The 19,326-nt window shown below is 38.5% G+C and overlaps 1 protein-coding gene across 1 annotated transcript in view; it reads left to right on the forward strand.

Annotated features, from left to right (window-relative positions):
- The window catches only part of LAMA2 (laminin subunit alpha 2), a 586,660-nt gene that overhangs the window by 500,474 nt on the left and 66,860 nt on the right, over positions 1-19,326 (forward strand). The window contains exons 43-48 of the mRNA XM_055309905.1: positions 2,846-2,962; positions 4,876-5,058; positions 9,827-9,981; positions 15,906-16,049; positions 17,005-17,138; positions 19,008-19,167. Of these exons, the coding sequence (XP_055165880.1) occupies positions 2,846-2,962; positions 4,876-5,058; positions 9,827-9,981; positions 15,906-16,049; positions 17,005-17,138; positions 19,008-19,167 (893 nt within the window). The remainder of the gene's footprint in view (positions 1-2,845; positions 2,963-4,875; positions 5,059-9,826; positions 9,982-15,905; positions 16,050-17,004; positions 17,139-19,007; positions 19,168-19,326) is intronic.

Raw genomic sequence — 19,326 nt, forward strand, 5'->3', positions numbered from 1 at the left:
GCGTGAAACGGTGGCACGTGCTCGCGTTACTATTGTGTAACAGTGCTTGAGTCTGTCTGCCTATAAAATCCTTACATGAAATGAAGTGGATCATTAATTAGTATGTTCAGCCCTCTTTTTCACATCCAGAGCGCTGATGGTTAGGAACCCTTCATCCTTCTCCCTTTCCCTTTGCTATTATTCTTCCCAGAGGACGGCCAGGAGAGGCAGGGCTTGTTCTGTGGTCGGTGTGGCCCGCCCAGCCTCCCCGGGCAGCCAGGGCCCTGCCCCTACATGGGCTCCGCGTGCAAGCCGGCCCCGACCCCCGTGGCTCTTCTGTGGACACACGGGGCCCCCTGGCCCGCCCATGCTGGGCGCCAGCAAAGCCATGGGAACCGCAGTCTTGGAGTTGGCAATAACATGCTGGCCCAGTTCAGGTCGCGTTAGTTGTTTGGTTTGGTTTTGCTTTTACTCTTTTAAACAAAAGAATAGAAACACCTGCACAGAGGAAGCCATTTCACCAGCACAACCAGGTACAAAACGAAAGGTTCTGGTACACAGCTGCCCACACTACCGTGGGCTCCCCTGCTTGGCCTGTTCCGGTTCCTCTCTGCCGCTCTAAGTACCGGCAAGGTTTTCTGCTATGTCCTCCACCTATCACCACCGGGTCCCACCCCGACAAATTTTTGTATGTGTGTCAGCGTATGTATTATGTGTCTTGCCCATTTTTATGAGAAAGATCTTAAGGATCTTTCTTTTTTTTTTTAATCTCTGCACCTACAAATGAAGATCTATGAACATTCTGGAAGATACACGTTGATATAGTTTCACAAGTACATCTGTAGGCTAAAATTCTGGCAGTGCAATTGCTGGAACAAATACATGTCTATTTAAAATTCTAATAAAGGTATTCAGTTGCTCTTCAGAAAATGGCATCGACTTGCATTTCCACCAACGCTCTTGTGAACACCTGGTATTATCGGGCCTTTAACTTTTGCCAATCTGATAAATGAGAAATGATATCTGACTCTTCCTTTACAGTTTTTAAGTATGATAGCCTTAAGTGCTTTATTTTAATTTAGTGACTCATTATTTCTATTTATTGTACTGTAGCCGACCCGTTCTATAGTTTGCTCATTATTCTTAAGAATGTGGGACCCTTGGTATCTCTGCCTGTAACTTTGCATGGAGGCATTGTTAATTTTCTCTAAATATTCCCGTCTGATCATGTGTGCAGTGCCTGTGTGAGGCTCGTAAGTTTTATTTAACTGTGGCCATGTTTTTAAGGCGACAAAGGGCAAAATGAAAGGAGAGCTAGGGAGGAAAGAAGTGGGGCCGGGTAGGGGGGAGGATGGGAAGCAAGTCTGGGTGAGTAAGAGCACCTTTACCCAACATGCTCTGCTTATCCCTGGTTTTGCCCAGCAATCCCAGCAGAATCCAGGGTTAAAAGCACAATTTCTGGAATGAGACTGCATGGACCTGAATCCCAACTCCACCATTTACTGACCGTATAAATTTGGGAAATTCACTTAAATTCTCTAAGCTGGTTTCCTCATTTGCAAATTGGAGATGATAATAATAATACATCTTGATGTTATTGTGGTTATAATACTAAGCATAGAACTTACACATACCCACAGACCCCTGGTCATTACTATCACTAAATGCCTGCCAGGTGAGGCCAGGAGGGTACCCCCTCTTTCCTGGCCCTTCGCAATGCTCCTTTTTAATGGAGGGCTCTGCCTTTTATTCACATTTTGTGTTTTTGTAGAGCTAATTTGAACAGTCAGCATACATCTCCCCAGGAAACAAATATTATGGCACAAATAAACTATTTAAAATATTTTTTTAAATGATCTACTTTATCCAGTCAGGAAAGGTAGAAAGTATTATAGGAAGCACAGACTTTTATATCTTTCATTTATTTAATTCCACTGTTCATTAATAAATAATGTTAAAAAAAGAGAAAGAGGCAGATTCAGTCTTAGGTTTGCAGTTCGATATGTATCTAAGCAAAATTTCTAAACCTCTGTTCTTCTATCAGCTGATTGGATATTTGTTTTCTTTCCCCTAAAAGATTTCATAACTTTTATCCTTATACTGTCACACTCAGACTCTGAACCTCTTAGTTACTATTATAACACAGACCAACCTGAAGTTTGGATGATGTTAAAAACTAGTGGAAAGAAGCTGAAAAATTTACACTTGTAATATTAAATTATCTCCAGTAAGTGATTTATTTTAATGTTAAAGAGATCATGCTAAGGTAGCAAGAAAAAAACATATAAAAAACCTATTTGAGAACAATTTATAAAATATCATTTTCTCTATTTAACAAAAATGCCAGTTTTTCAGAAATGCAGTAGAAGTTGTTTTTTTAAATTCATTTTTCAAATATGTACTAATGTGATACTTACTGAAGTTGGGAGATTCTCCTTAACAAGCATATCTATTTGAGATTTTTCAAAGCTAATCCAGTGATCCATTTTGGTAATGAAATTCTTAAAATGAGTAACACTAATGGGAATAATGCCAAGAGGGCATCATTGCAAATGCAATAAGAGATTGATTCTTTTCTCCACAGAAAACCCTCAAATTAAGTCAGATAAGGATCAGATACCAAGAAGAAAACACAGCTGTTGAACATGTTGAAGAGAGAAATGGTCATTTGGCAAACACATATTTTATATTATGGTCTGAAATATATTTGTTGACAGATCGCCAATAAATTAAAAGGAATTAGATTAGTTCTCCTGCTTTTATAAGCTCTATATTAAAATAATCTGAAATTACGTGTCCATATCAGAGATGTGTAAACTCAGAGATGATTAAAATTATTTCATTCTTTTCTGTTTTCCGTTTACAGAAAACGATGACTATCTGAATGGCTTAACAACCAGATTAGAAAACGCAGATGCTAGAAATGGGGATCTCCTGAGAGCTTTGAATGACACTTTGGGAAAGTTGTCAGCCATTCCAAATGGTAAGCATTTGGGACACTGCGAATGTGTCAGTTTACCTGAACTATTAAACAATGTTCTAGCGTTTACCATCTTTCCTGACAGGACATTTGGACTGTTGGCAGGAAATTAGATTCTGGTTTTCTTACTTATGAATCTTTCTTTGCGAGAATGAGAAACTAAACCATACTTACCCTGTGATATTTCTTATGCTTTGTTAACCTCGCTGACATATAATATATCTATAGCATATGTATAACGTGCATATATTGCAAAAAGGAAAATATAGCCATCTTATTACTGTACTGTTGTTCTTCCATGTGTCAACCCAGAAAATCTTGTTTCTAATAAGATTGTTATTATTAGAAATATTATTTGTCATCCTGTATTAATTGGGAAAGTATAACATCACACAGGTGCTGTTCTTAAAATGTGCTACTACAAAGTCACAGGTGATTATAGGACCTGTGATAACACAGGAGAGCCTTTCCTCACATCATTCTTTGCCACTTTATTATTTTTTTGAGTTTCATTGACATACAATGTCACATTATTTTCAAATATTCAACATAGTGAGTCGACAAGTCTATAGGTTATGCTATACTCAGTGCAAGTGTAGCTACTATGTGTCCCAATACAATGCTATTATGGGATAATTGACTATATTCCTTCCACCGTGTATTTATGTCTATGACTTATTCATTCCATAGCCCAAAGCCTGTATCCCCCACTCCCCTTCACCCCTTCTGCCTCTGCCCCCATAGCCCTCCGCTCCGGCCGTCATCCGCACATCTTTCTTGGCAAAATGCAGTTCCTTAAATGTTTCAGCTTTGAAAACATTGGCAGTTGAACCACGTCTGTAATGTCTTCCTACATGTTACAAGTACTTGAAGAGATGGTGTGGTATTACCTCCTGAAAGCGCTACCCTTTATATTTTTAATTGCATGGTATGATAACAACAAAGTTTGCAGACATCTATGGAGTGCTGACTCAATGTCCTTGTTAGGTGTATATAATCCTCATACTAATCCTGCCAAGTGAATAGCGTTATCTTTCTCTAGATAAGACTTTACACCGGGACTTTAGAGGAGACAAACTAAGACGTGGCATTATGCTAAGGAAAGTCAGTCAGAGAAGGACAAATGCCATATGATTCACTCATATGCGGAATTTAAGAAATGAAACAGGATACTGAAGGTCATTGTTCAGAGTGGCATGTATGAGATTTGAACCCTACTGTTTAACTTTGAAGCCTATGGTCTTAGTCACTAATCTACTAGTAGGTATTATATGTTCTATATCTGAGTAGGCATCTGCATGTTCAATATATGTTTTTATACAAATTGTGATCAAGAAAACTAATGCATACATTTATATAACAGGAAGTATCAGTGATTTCTACTTTTTTTAACATTAAAAAAAAAAATAACTGTCCAGGATTGCTTGTCGTCTCCTTCAATACATAGGACGTACATAGAAAACTTCCAATGCTGAAAACAAATGTAAATACATAGACATATGGTCTAAAGTACCTGAGAGAGTCTCTCTACCCTGAAGTTGAAGTACATTCATCATTCCCCTTTCTGAATGTGCAGAGTAAATCTTGAACCTAGTTTTGATGAAACTGTGATTTGTGGTTAAATTTCTCTCTGTAATACGGTCAGCAGCAAATCACAACATACCTTTATACAATGAACATCTAGAATAATCACTTTGCTGTCTTGAGAGCTAATCAGGTATTCATAGCAAAGGTCCCTGAGAAAATTTAATTTAGCTAAACATGTACTTCATTTGCTACAACTGAATGAGACAAAGTTCATTGGTGTGTGTGTGTGTCTCTGAGGTGGGCCAGCCCCAGCCTCTCTTTGACCAGCATGGGATAAGCCACTAACTCCAGCCCTCTGTTCTGCTGCTCATACCCTGTCTTGCTAACAGACACAGCCGCTAAGCTGCAGGCCGTCAAGGAAAAAGCAAGACAAGCCAACGACACAGCAAAAGACGTATTGGCGCAGATTAAAGATCTGCACCAGAACCTGGATGGCCTGAAGAAAAACTACAATCAACTAGCAGACAGCGTCGCCAAAACAAATGCGGTGGTAAAAGACCCTTCGAAGAACAGTAAGATCTGCTTTTTCACTTTGATTGTGTCATTTGTTTCTTTCCACAGTAGGAGTAGCCTAGATCCCACCTCCTGGAGGTGGAGGAGAGCCCACACCACGTCCACTTTCCTCCCAGGCCGGGCCCAGGAAGTGAGCGGCCTCAGTTCCACAGCTGGAATCCAAGTCCCCATTGCGCTAGTGCTTTCTTCATTCACATTTTGTTCAATCAAGAGGAAATTAGGAATTCCTGAAGTCTGCGTGACTTTTGGTATAGGGATGCCAAATACTTTTTTTTTTTTGCCAAGTACTTTTCTAATCCTTCAGTGTAATTAAAAATACAGTTGTACTTGGGAAATTACATCCTCTTAGTTGGTGAAGTTCCATGGAACATAGAGGTCAAGGAGTACACTCACGAGCAAGCCTGTTAGAACAGGATATTAAAATGCTATCAACCTGAAATGCATTCAAGTTCAAAAATATTAATATTTTATTATTTGAATTCTGGTTCATATTTTTAGAAAATTAAAGTATCCAGTTTATCAAGAATATTTTTTCATCTATATATTTTGTATATTGCATGAAATTACATCAAGTTCTTCAGAATTCACTGAGAAAATAATGTAGGACTTAATATAATGATAATTTAAATTATTAACTGTAGTCAATAAACATTACGGTGTTTTATAGTCTTTTTTCCATCTGTGAAGTTGATGTGTTATCTCAGTATGTAATTTCACCAAAGGGGATGCATGATTTTTGTATTTGTCACTCTCAAGAGACTAGTCCTCTATTTATATGCCCACATTGTCATTGGCTAACCGAATGTTTGTAGTGTGTAATAACAAAAACACTGTTATTGATGTCAGGTGTTCTATAATTCAAATGCTGGTTTATCAGCACCATTGCCTCAAATCAAATGCCAATGATGCTACAAAATAATAAACACTACTAACATGACTCCTTAAAGAGCAACATATATATATATATATATATATATATATATATATATATATATATATATATAACATATATAACATGCATTTCAGAACTAGGGAAGATTTGTACTTCGCTATTTCTTCAAAAAATAAAAGGAGTCCATTCAATCATTTTTCATTTCTTACATAAGCCCAGAGAGAGCTAGCTGCTTTCTGTCGGTCAAAGATTCCATCTGAATCAGTGGTTCCAATGCAAGCAAGATCACAATATCTGCCCCCCCCCAAAAAAAATGAAAATGAGTTTTAAAGTAAATATCATTCCCTTATTTTATAATTGCAGATATTATTTCATTCAATTTCAGATTGATTCTCAACTAATAGTGGCCTGTTTATAATGTTTATCTCTAACTTTTTTATCCTACCCTCTATCTGGAGCTCATTACCTGTAATATTAATTAATTACCTATGGTCTATCTTATTAGAATATCAGAATAAAGTTTCTTCCAATATGAACAATAGCCTGCTAACTAACATATATTTGTGGATTTTTATTTGATCACATTTGTTTGACTCAAAATAGGGTGCGTTTCTAATTAGTACTTGTGAAAAGTACCATTTTTTGATAATCACTGTTTTATACAATCTATAAAAGTATTTCCTCATGAGTTTTTTTTTATTTCTTTTTGTTTTGCTTCCATATATGAAATTACCTGCAGAAATCAGTATGTATACGGTCTTGACTGCCTACCGCAAATGCTTCAGCTTTGCATGTTACCCTGTATTGGTCTGGCTTTAACATTATATAGCTGTTCTTTCCAGAGTCACAGAATTAGTTTTTTTTTTTTTTTGAGTCACAGAATTAATACTAGATATATTTAAAAAGACAACTTTCTTTACAAAAAGCATGCAGACGTATTTGACATAAAATGTTTTCAATTGTGTTATAGAAATTAATGAAATATCTATATAATACCAACAGAACAGTGGAAAACAGACTTCTTCCACAGATTGAGCTAAATTGTGGTTCTTCTGATAACACAGATTCCGTCCCTGAAGTTCAAATGACTTCTTGCCGGTAGGATCAGCACAGATTAAGTGTATGTTGTCATTGCTTTTCCCCCTTGAAGCTCACTGCCCCCCACAAAAAAATTCTTATAAATAATTATTTTCAATTTCTAGAGAATTACACTTGGAGAAGCCCATAATAAAACTAATAAAATTAGATCTTATCAAATGAGCAGTTGTTGGGAGATAATACTATTCTCCCTTAAACATCTCATAGTTTAAATTCAAAGTCAAAAATAAAACTGCAGGATGGAAAATAACAATAATAAAATCCAATATATTGAAACCTGAGAAATATGACCAAGGCTGTCTCAGTGGAGAAGAGGTTGCGATTATATTACCAAACAAGCACTGAAATAAATTTAGTTAATCAACCCTGTAAGTTAGACAAAATAAAATTAAAGGAAAGAAGATGGGAAAAAAAAAAGGTGAATTAGAAGATGGACAGATAATACATTGGATAAATCCAAGAGATGAATCCTTAAGAGTGTAAAGGTAAAACATTTTAAATGCTTGGCAGGCTACTTGGGAATAATAAACCGCAGATAGACAAAAGTTCTTAAAAGAGGTATAACTCGGGACGCCTGGGTGTCTCAGCGGTGGAGCGTCTGCCCTCGGCCCAGGGCGTGACCCCGGGGTCCTGGGATCGAGTCCCACATCGGGCTTCCCGCAGGGAGCCTGGTTCTCCCTCTGCCTGTGTCTCTGCCTCTCTCTCTCTCTCTGTGTCTCTCATGAATAAATAAAGTCTATAAAAAAGAAAAAAGGAGCTTTAACTAGATACGGGGGACACTTAACACATAAGAGAGTACTTGTCAAAACTCCGTGCTAATGGATTTTAGAGCCTAAAAGATACAGATAATTTTCTAGAAAAACATTGAATTATCATAATCTATCTTCGAAAGTGATTTTAAAATCTATACACTCATAATTATAGAAGAAAGTCAGAAATGTTTGAAAAGTACTATATAAGAAAGTATCCGACTCAATATTGCAGGCGTTTTATTTTTAAAACTGTTGAGATTATTTCCAAAAGGTTTCAGCTGCTCCAGAAGATAGAGAAGGGGGGTAGGGAGGGAGGTGGCAACCTTTGGATTTCATTTGGAAACATTTGATAAGAATCTGAGAGCTTTCAAAGGAAAGAATGCATTCTTGGATGAAGCTGAAATAGTCTTTGCTTTACCCTTTTTCTTTTTCCCATGAATCCAAATCTAAATCATTTTTTCTCAATTCCAGAATAATTTGTAGAGTATCAGGGTAATATTGGAGAATTAAGAGAAGGAAAACCTGGACAAGTGGTTTATTACAAGTATAGAAAATAAAGGGGTAACTGTGTCTGTGTTGAATATACAATTATATAACAAGGGTTTCGACTCCCATAACCTGCATTTCAAGCTTTGATCCAGCAACTCTGTTCAACGTAATAACTGACCTGTGTCCGTTTTAAACTTCACTCACAATATTATTCATAGTTATGAGTGTGAGTTCAAAATACTTAATTCAAAACCTAGTTTAAAAATAATAATTTCCAGGGTGCCCAGGCAGGTCAGTCGGTTGAGCAACTGGCTCTGGATTTCAGCTCAGGTCATGATCTCCGGGTCGTGAGATTGAGTCCTGCCTCGGGCTCTGCAGTGGGCGAGGAGCCTGCTGGAGATTCCCTCTTCCCCTCTCCCGTTGCCTGTGCGTGCATGTGTGCGCGCGCGCTCATGTGTGTGTGTGTGTGGGTGTGTGCGCCCTCCCTCTCTCAAAACATAAAGAATAAATAAATAAATAAATAAATAAATAAATGTGCTTTTTAAAACATTTAAAAATAATAATGTCCTTCTTTTTGAGCACATTTGATTCCATCTTGAGGATTAGTTCTCAGTGGTCCATTGGCCACGGGGGAGCAGATCATTCAGGGCCGAGGAGGGCACACAGCCTTGGTCCTAAGTGGCTTCACTTTTTCATCAGGGTCACGATGACAGCGGAGCAATACATGCTCAATCAGATGATAAACAGCCCGGTTGGGGTAAGACTGCCCGCGTCCTCGAGATAGAGTAATTGGTTTCCATGTGTCATTTGCCCTCCTATTAGGAGCACAGGCTGAAAGTCTATGGATCAGTGATAACCTTCAACTACTTTAGGGTCAATTGCCAATATTCAACTTTTTTGAACCTATAAAAATGGCAGTATAATATGGTTCAACCTAATATAGAGATTAGGATAATCAATTATTCTTCAAAATGAAAATGAACTGCAGCATGAAAGATTTAATTAAGGTTCACCATAGGCCTTCAGTCTAAGGGTCGTTCAACATTGAAATGTTTTCAGAAGACATTTCGATAGCTTCTCTCTTGAAGATGTACAAAGAAAGACAGTGAGAACAAAAAAGAAAACCAATTTTGTGTGAGAACCCTGATTTAAATACAGTTCTGGCTTGGACAGGCCAAGTGACATTTTAAAACACTTTCATTTCCTTGATTCTGTGACTAAAATTCTATTAAGTTTAGCTTTGGGGCTGAAGCTAGAAATTAATCATTGAATTAAGTTCGCAGATTCTCTACCTTCAATGCTAACTTCCACCTTGCCGCAAAGCCAAAATGTTGGTCCTCTGTCTCTAACATTTCCTGCTTTGTCCTGCTTGAGTCCCCACTGAGATATTGCCATCTGCCATCACACACTGTGCTTCAGCAGCCATGGCCCTGCTTTGTCATGTGGATAAGATGAAATCTTTTCAATTATTTAATGAAGCATTTAATTTCTCTGTGTGTGTGTGTCTGTGATATGTGCTAATCTTGTTCTGTGCAGTTGCAGATGCACATGACACTGTGAAAAATCTAGAACAAGAAGCTGATCGTCTGATAGATAAACTCAAACCCATCAAGGAACTTGAGGATAACCTGAAGAAAAACATCTCTGAGATAAAGGAACTGATAAACCAAGCCCGGAAACAAGCTAATTCTGTAAGCTCTTTTTATTTTCAGTATCAGTAATTGATTGTAATTTTTTATATTATTCTCAGAGGGAAAGCCTTCTCCCACTGAATCCTGTTGACTAATCTCTGGTTATTTTCCTTTAACCTGAAGCTATTTTAGGGTGAGGGGAGGATAAACGGTTAGATTTTTTCCCATAAATTTCAAAAGACACCCCATAGGAAGAATAATCACCACTTACTGTTTTAGAAATGGGAATTTTGATGTATTTTATCATTATTTGGATAGAGTAGCACAAATAGCAAGAATGGAAATCTTACTATTGTATGTTTGAAAGGCATGGATGCTTCTGGTAAAAACAAAAAAGCCCAACCAGTGGGGTTGTATCAGGAATGAGTGAACAAGGTTATATAGAATAATAGCAATGAAGAACTATCGTTTTCTATATTTTTTTTGTCTGAGTCCTACAACAACAAAAATTATTTTGATTAGAATTTCTGCAGGGGTCATTTCTTGTTGGAATAAGAATGGAGAATACTCACTTGTATCAAAATTTGGGTCTTTATTGATCCAATTAGAAAACTCTTAGGAGTAACACAGAACTTTCTAGAAGATAGCCACTTGGGGAACCAGGGTAGAATTTCTAAGTGCCAATGTGAAGCCTTATCTGGACTAGTAAATTCATCCCACAATGACTTTAGAAATAGAAGGATAAAATAGTTCATGTTGTCAGGTTTAAATGCAAATCTTTTTGGATATCCTAGTCTTCCATCTCAAAAGTTCCATTTTCTGAACAATTTGAAGCTAGAATGACCAGAAATGTCCTTTCTTAATCCATCAACTTATACTACTTTTAGTAGTGGCCAAGAATATGATGCCCAAGTAGTAGTATATCATTTGTCCTCCTTATACACAGATGGGATCTCTCTACAAGGTTAAGACAATGAAGTTTAAGGTGCTCTTTAAAAAGGAGCTCCTGCCTCACTAAAGAGCAATTAGGAAGATGACAAAAAATTAGGCAAGATGACGTACAGAAGCTCAAAGTGAAAGAAGCAGATAGGGTTGAGAACACATACATTGAGCCACGATATGAAAACCATGGAGGCAGAATGATGACAATAGTATTATTATACATGGGAAGCACGAAGCAGAAAGAAGTCAGGTGGTAGTTCAAAGTTTGGGGTTTTAGCCAAGATATAGCCCATGTCGAAAAAGCATCCCCTACGTTCAAGGTGACTTCTACTTACATAGTTGGTAACACCGCAGAAGAAAGACGACATGTCCATATATGACTCTAAGGTAATGCCAAATGGGGTGCCACATTGCATGAGCAAGGGGAGGTGCTCTGGAGTTCCAAAAGCAAATATCCCCTCTAGTTGGGGCAGGAAGATTTCCCAAAGACAAGAATTGGAGCCAGGCCTTGAGTGGGGCTTAGGCAGAGGGCGGAGAGAGCGTTCTGAGAATGAGCCAAGGCAAAGAGAAAAGGAGGTTTCAGGCTCTTTTCAGGAAAAAGTGGTTTAGTTTGCCAGAATTATTGGTCGAGGGAACATGAAACTGGAAACATCGTGGAGGCCAGCTCTTGTTAGGCCTTGGATGGTAAAGTACACAATTTTGTTTATCCAGAATTGTACCTGAGATGAATCTTATTGGTGAGAAACTGAAAGCTCTTGAACATGGAATGTAATATTATCAGAGCTGTGCTTTTTGAATATGAATTTGGAAGTCATTTGGGGTGTGAATGAGAGGAAACTAGGAAGGAGTCAACTTTAAGAAGAGTCAGGTGGCAGTAGCAAGAGAAAGGGAGAGTTTGAGGTACCTCTCCTGTATTTTGCAATGTTGATTTAAAAAGACAATAATGGTAAATATTCTCCTGTGAGTCACACACTTAGCCATATTTTCTTGGCCATCATGTGAGGAAATCCGGCCATTTTTATGATTTCTTGTGAAGAAGTCTAAAAATATGCCATATATTCATCAGTTGTGATTGTTGACTCCTACCCACCCCTTGTCCTGCCCCCAGAAAAAGAAAAAAATTCTGGTGTGTTAAGGATATAAAACCTGTCTCAAAATACAAAATGAAAAAAAAGGTATAAAGAAATGCTACAAAAAGTGACCATTGTCTATGCCTTTCAGGGAAATTTTCAATCATTTTTGGAAATGGAAGTTACAACAAAGTGTCTTATTTTTTATTAGATATTAGAATTATGTGAACTAGCCAAATTTTTTTTTCAAGTGAGTTTTGTACTAATTGAAGATGACATTTGCCTAATTTATAAATACATTTGTAACTTGCCATGAGTGTCTGGATGTAGCCCTGACACATATTCAATATGACCAAGAAATTGAAGACATTTATTTTAAAGTAGCTTTCTTCAAGTTTGTTGACTCTGAAATTGAGCAGCTGATACTCTCTTTTTAAACAAATGACCTAGTTACTGGATGAAAGAAATGCAGTAGGAATTCAATAGATATAATAATGGGATCCTCAATAATGTTTAATTGAGTCCATAATGATTCATTGGTAATGTTGTATGAGAAATGCCTTAGACATACCTAATGCTTAGTGATTTTTCTTTAGAAGTCTTGTGAAGGGCTCAAATTAGAAATAACAAAAACTGATAGAGCCAAACATTCTAAGAGATGTTTGTGTTTCAGAAATTACTCCCTTCTTATGACAGGGATGTGTCCTAGCAACTTCTTCTGGAGAAATTTATAAATACTGTATTTTTATTTCCCTGCTTTAAGTTTGATGAAAAAAGTCTCTATAATTGGAAATCAAAATGCAAGGTATTTTTTAAAAAGAGAGAGATTAGTAGCTATGGACTAGTGACCATCAATTTGGGCTATTTTTCAGGTACTGAGGGTATATTCAAAACCATAAGCCAGAAAACAGAAAATCCAGAGGGTTTTTCATATAAATGTGTAAGAGTTGAGCAATAGGCTACTTTATAAGATCAATTGCTGGCATTTGGGGCATAACAATGTCATTTTGTTCAGAGAACCATATTTTTTAGATATGTAAAGGATGCCATAAAGTAGATTAATTGTAACTCCTAGAAACATTAAATACCCTTCATTTTAAAATGGCTACTCACGTAGACTTGCAATTCTCGGATAGGGTTTTTTTCAATTCAGTTGAGGCTTCAGGACTGGTGCTCTGTCATCTACACTTTGGTAATCCCCTTCTCAGCACACCATCATGTGGGTCTCATCATTTCTACCAGGCAAGGACAGAAACCAATCCTGTGACCAAACATTGCACCCACCTTTCACCCACAGCCAGTCATTTCTTCTCTAAACAGCCACCAAGGAGTGTGTTCTTTAAACAAAAATAAGTTAATTGTGGTTAAATTAGCCATAATATGGCTTGATGGCCAAGCCTATAATGCATGTGTGAAATAAAGACAAAACAAACCACAAGCACACACACACACACACAGAGTTCCTTTTGATTACTAACCCAGCCCCATGAGGAATTTGGGTATGAATTCCTGTAGCTCAATCTGCTGCCCAGCTCCACTCATGAATGACAGTCAGACCTTGCCTTCTTTTTGATCCTCCTATGATGTCAGTGACACTTACACCCTGCCTCGGATACTGAACCTGCTCAGTGCCTGGGTCTACTCTGATGATGGTTTCAGGTCACGTGCTGCAAATTCCTGAAAACTCACCTTTTCCTGAAATTAAAAACATCTGAAGGCTGTCTTTCCCCAACCTGCCCTCCACCATATTATCTTTCCGTTGCTTTATGCGTTTTATCTCTAAGCCCTTGGATGACCTTTGTATAGCTGCTATTCCATCATGTAACACCCTGTGCCAGTCTTCACTGTACATCTGCTCTGTAGTATTAATATCCCAGGTAAAAGTTGCACGTCTCCTGGTTCTGTGTTTCCACACCTCCTCTTGATTTGCCTACTTGCAGCACCTTATGTAGAAGGAAATCCCATCATCTGTGGAGCAAAGAACTATCTTCTTGATGGAGAACCACACTTACCAGGAAGAGTGTCTCCCCCAGAACACAGCAAACACTCTTACTTCGATTTCGGGAGCCTTTCTTTCAGAGTTGCAGTCTGGGCCCCAACCTCAGGAGGAAGGCGAGGACAAGGAAAACACTCTAAGCAGTAGACTCAGGTTTTTCTAGCCCTGGGCCACCACCCAAGGCTCCCTTATGCTGAGCCCCTGTTTCTTTCCAGCACATGATTCTTCTGCAGAATATGCAATTTGGCTAGCAGTTGAGGGGATGAAACAATTCTATACAAACACACGATGTCTGCAGAGTCCATAGGAAATGCAACAGGTCTGCTGTATCCCCAGAAGCTCTCAAACACACACAGATTTACTCATCAGAACCAAAAGCCCCTACTTAGCTTTCTTTGTAAAACTTAACCAGTTTCTCAAAACAGAGGATCATAGGGGAAAGGAGGGAAAAATAAAACAAGATGAAATCAGAGAGGGACACAAACCATAAGAGACTCTTAACTCTGGGAAACCACCTGAGGGTCATTGGGAGGAACGTGGGTGGGGGGAATGGGGTCACTGGGTGACGGGCATGAAGGAGGGCATGTGATGAGCACTGTGTGGTACAAACGACTGATGAGTCACTGGACACTGCCTCTGAAACTATTAATGCACGATATGATAATTAATTGAATTTAAAATGGAAAAAAATAGTTTTTCATCCAGTTCCTCTTCAGTGTAGTCTGTGTCACTGTTGGGGAGGAGTCCTGGGGCTGCCTGTACCCCTTTCCAAATGAGCCTTTTTGCTTCCTGTGTCGCTGTGATGTGGAGACAGGCTTGGTGCCCCACGCTGTCATGTGTGGAGTGAGCACTACCCTTTCACGGCCACGGGGGCAGCCATAAAGCTACTTGGTTTTCTTCCAAGTGCAAAAACTATTTGAAAAAAAATTAATTAAAAAAACCTATTTGAGTAGCACAAAGTGCTAGGAAGACTGAGAAAATTCACTGCTAGCGAGAACCTAGAGGCTTTCAGAATCTGAATTTTTAAATCAGTGGCACAGAAAGGTCTTGAGTCTTTCCCAGCCTCTGCTTCCTCCTCTGAGCACTCTCACCAGGAAAGCAGAGTTTCATCCTGAGCCCGCGCAACTGCCATCCTGAGAAAGCCCCTTTGATAGTAGAGCTGAACCAAAGGAAATTAAATCACATAATCAAGCCGTGTTATTTGTGGTTGGAGAAAGGCTCCCGAAATCTAAGTAAGCATCGATACGAACAATTTCAGTCCTATTCACATAGGAATTCCTTTCTTAGCAATTCATGGTAATTTTTAAAGTACTAGTCAAAAGAAAAAGGAGCTGTTAAATACATTAGTAGGGACAGCCATTGAAAATTATTTCCATTTCATTTCCTGGCAACCTAATAAAAAAGGTATAATTTATTCTCAAATGTATGTCCTGAGTGGCATGATTAAGATTCTTCGTATTGTTAGAACATCTAGAACAAAATCTATTTGGCCTCATCCAACTGTAAGAACATGAGACGGTAGGTAATTTCCTCTTGAAAACCGAAAGAAAAATGGTGTCCTACTTTAAGTGACACCAAAATCATTGAAATTTGAATTGCAAAATTTCATTAAACTACCTTGATGAAGATCATTATCGTCAGCTTCATATGAAATCACCTTTTGGAAACGTCCCCACATTCATCAAGCAGAAAGGTATGAAGGTAAGAATTTGTTAGTTGCATGCTTCGAAAAATAGCAAACTAACAGGATGCAAGGCTGTGAACAGCTCGTTGTCGAAATCCTGGTGGGGAACTGCTCTCCCGTGCCCTCGTTAATGAGTATAATGGCGTCTGCATATGGGCATTTAATGATTCTATTTGATGATAGAAAACTAACTTCAAAGAAGAGATGATGATGGTTTTGTGGTTGTTTGGAAGGTACTTCAAACTTTCTGAGAGATTTAGTCTTGATTCTTTGCACCTTGTTTTCCTTGAAGATCAAAGTATCTGTGTCTTCCGGAGGTGACTGCATTCGAACATACAAGCCGGAAATAAAGAAAGGAAGCTACAATAATATCATTGTCAACGTAAAGACAGCTGTTGCTGACAACCTCCTTTTTTATCTTGGAAGTGCCAAATTTGTAAGTTTGATGTTCAGCTTCTTCCGTCTCCTGGATATGTGAATATGCAGAGGTTAATCCTCATAGCGAGGAAAATGTACAGAATCTAATAACATGGTCCCAAAATTGTGCGATGTAGCCTTTCAGACTTGAAAACCTCCGAATCTTGCATCACAGAGTTCTGGAGTGTCAAATTAAAGTAGAAGGAAAGTGAAATGAAGAAAATTCTTTAGTGTTTAGGCACATCTGCTTTAATTTGTGAGTAGATCAACATTTATTTAGAATTAGGTTTTCACATCTGGCTACTTAAGGAGGATTAAGAGGAATAAAGTTTTTTTTAAAAAGTCTCAACTAAGAAATTACAATGAACTCTCATGTTAAATGAAAATGACAAATTGTGTACTTCTTTCCTACCAACGGAAACTCTTTTGACTCGTGTTGAATTTATGACACTAACCGAAAATACAGAAGTTGTATCTTCAAAAACTTAACCCCAAAAGTTTTCATTCCTCTTATTTGAGCATTTGACTCTTCCAAAATGAACGGTTTTCAACATGTTAGTCATTGCTTAAGTCGAGACTTGTCATTCAGGTGAGAAGTTTTAGGTCACCTTGGGTTAAAAAAAAAAATCACAGCTGGCCCCTTAAAAATGTCAAGTGTCTTTGGTGAAAACAATAGTGAATTCTGCATCCAAAATATTTTCTTTTGTCTCTTCCACAAAACCAGAATGAGAATGGACTTTTGTTTCAAAAGTAGAATTGGCTAAATTAACACATATGCCTCAGTAGTATGGACACTTGTGTTGCCTTAAAGATACAATAATAAATAGTGATTTAATCATACATAACAATAGATCACATCATTTGGGAATTTTTATTGTGAGACTTCTAATTATTTCGCCTTTTGAAAAGAACTCTGTTGGCCTCCTCAGGAGAGCTGATGTCTGATATCTACTGTATTTGTGTCTCTGACCCAGATTGACTTTCTGGCTATAGAAATGCGTAAAGGCAAAGTAAGCTTCCTCTGGGATGTTGGATCTGGAGTTGGACGTGTAGAGTATCCAGATTTGACCATTGATGATTCTTACTGGTACCGTATTGAGGCATCAAGGTAACTAACTCAATGAAGATTAAAACAATTAAATGACAGAATTTGGAAGTAGTTTCCCAGTGTATAACACTCCTCTTTCCATGTCAAGGAGATAACTATATATGCACGGATATAGTTTGTATATTATATGTACGTGTGCAAATGTGTGTGCATGAGTGTCTCTGTAGCACCTGTTTGGAACCAACACTCCTTCCACGTATTGACCAGAGTGATGCATACATTTTGAACAGTTCATCCGGTTGTCTCATCAGCATGCTATCACACTTTTAGTCACACAATCTCCCCCAAAGAAGGGAGACTGAGATTGACCCTAATTCCGTACAAGCCAGGGGGCGAGGGCTGCTGCTGGTGCCTTTCTTCAGCGTGCTTAGCTCTCCTTCTGGTCTACCTGCCAACCCGGCCCACAGGCAGGTGCAGTAGCTAAATGCTGGTACAAATGTATAACGTGTCACCTCCATGCTACTTAAAATAGTGAGTAACAGGACATTGATTCATTCTCCCTGAAGCCTTCATTCAATTAAATTCTAGCCGTCTATAGATAACATAGAAAACCCATTCCTGTCCTCAATCCTTTCCCCTCATTTCCTCTTCTCCTACTCCTAATTCTTAATGCCCATGAAACCCCAAGCAGGTAATGGTTGAGAGCTATAGTTAAGGCCCTGGTCTAGAGATGGGTACAGCAGTTGTTGGATACAGATGATGGGTATATAGAGTTTCACTCTGTGTTTGTAGATGCTTACATTTTTCCATAATAAAAGCTTAAAAGAAAACTTAATGAGAAGCAATACTTTTAATTCCTTTTTAAGATCTTCAGCAAAGGAAGGTGAGTGTGTGAGTGTGGGTGTGAGTGTGGGTGTATATACAGAGAGAAAGAGCGTCGGCCCACTGCTTGCGTATATGCGGGGGACTAAGTACTTTCATGACCTTAAGAACATTTATATTCACAAAACTCAGTTCTTCTATCAGAAGAGATGCTTCCAGTAAGATGAGGAAGTACCTTATGTGATGAATACATTCGGTCATCTCCATGGGCCTCAGTTAATACTGCGCCATCGGAGAGAAAGCTTACCTACCTGAAGGAGGCAGTGGTGACAGACGGAGACACGCAAGTTTTGTTATGACCGCTTGTCTCAGAAGAGAGACCAGCTTTTCATATTTAATAGTTCGTAGACATCAGTCACTTAAGAAAATGAAATGAAATAATAATAGCTTCCAAAATTCCATTCATTGGATTTAAAAGCAAAGGTCTTCCATACCCTTTGCATACACAGCTCTGAAGACGAGACATCGTGCTGTGTACGTTACGATGGCACGCCAAACAATAAAAGTGCATGATTCCAGGAAGACTACTTGAGCAAATTTGGATCCAAGATATAATAAGGGATTTTAGGAGAAACGATGCAGCTTATAGTGCGGGAGGGTGGTTCATTTGGGTTCACTTGCTGAATTAAGTTAGACAAAATGCTAAATGAAGTAGTATCCACTTGTTTAAATAGTAGGGGCTGGTCAACAATAAATGGTTTCATAAGGCAACGGGAAGCAGGCTTTCCACTTACACAGTGGCAGTTCTGTCTGCTGATTGCGGCCGTGTCCTTTTGCATGAGCCCTCATGTGGCCATCAGGGTACGTTGCTCACCAGTCCTGGTCGAATCTGACAGCCAACGTCCAGCAAAGATCAGATGCTTGGTCTTGATTTACAGCTTAATGAATCTGGGTCTTTCAAAGCTCAGCACCCAGTTATCCCTTAAATATTCCAAAACAAGTCCCTCCATGTCATACCTTTTAAAATGGAAGTTCCTGTCAATGTGCTACATATTTTATGTTCTGTATTTTCTTTCACGTCAACTCAATACGTACCCCTCCCTCAAGGACTGGGAGGAATGGGACTATTTCCGTGAGAGCTCTGGATGGACCCAAAGCAAGCATCGTGCCCAGTACCTACCATGCAGCATCTCCTCCAGGGTATACTATTCTTGATGTGGATGCAAACGCAATGCTGTTCGTCGGTGGCCTGACTGGGAAACTAAAGGTAGCATGTTCTTTCCCATGCTGTTTGTTCCATTTCCGTATATAACTCCTGACATGATTGCTCTGGAGGAAGGCATGATAAAGCTCTGCAAAAACTCGATTATGTTTTACTTAATTTGTTCATGAAAACATAAATTTATTTTGAGTAGGAATTTTTCCT

The sequence above is a fragment of the Nyctereutes procyonoides genome, unplaced genomic scaffold (assembly GCF_905146905.1).
Source record: "Nyctereutes procyonoides isolate TBG_1078 unplaced genomic scaffold, NYPRO_anot_genome, whole genome shotgun sequence".
Lineage (NCBI taxonomy): Eukaryota > Metazoa > Chordata > Mammalia > Carnivora > Canidae > Nyctereutes > Nyctereutes procyonoides.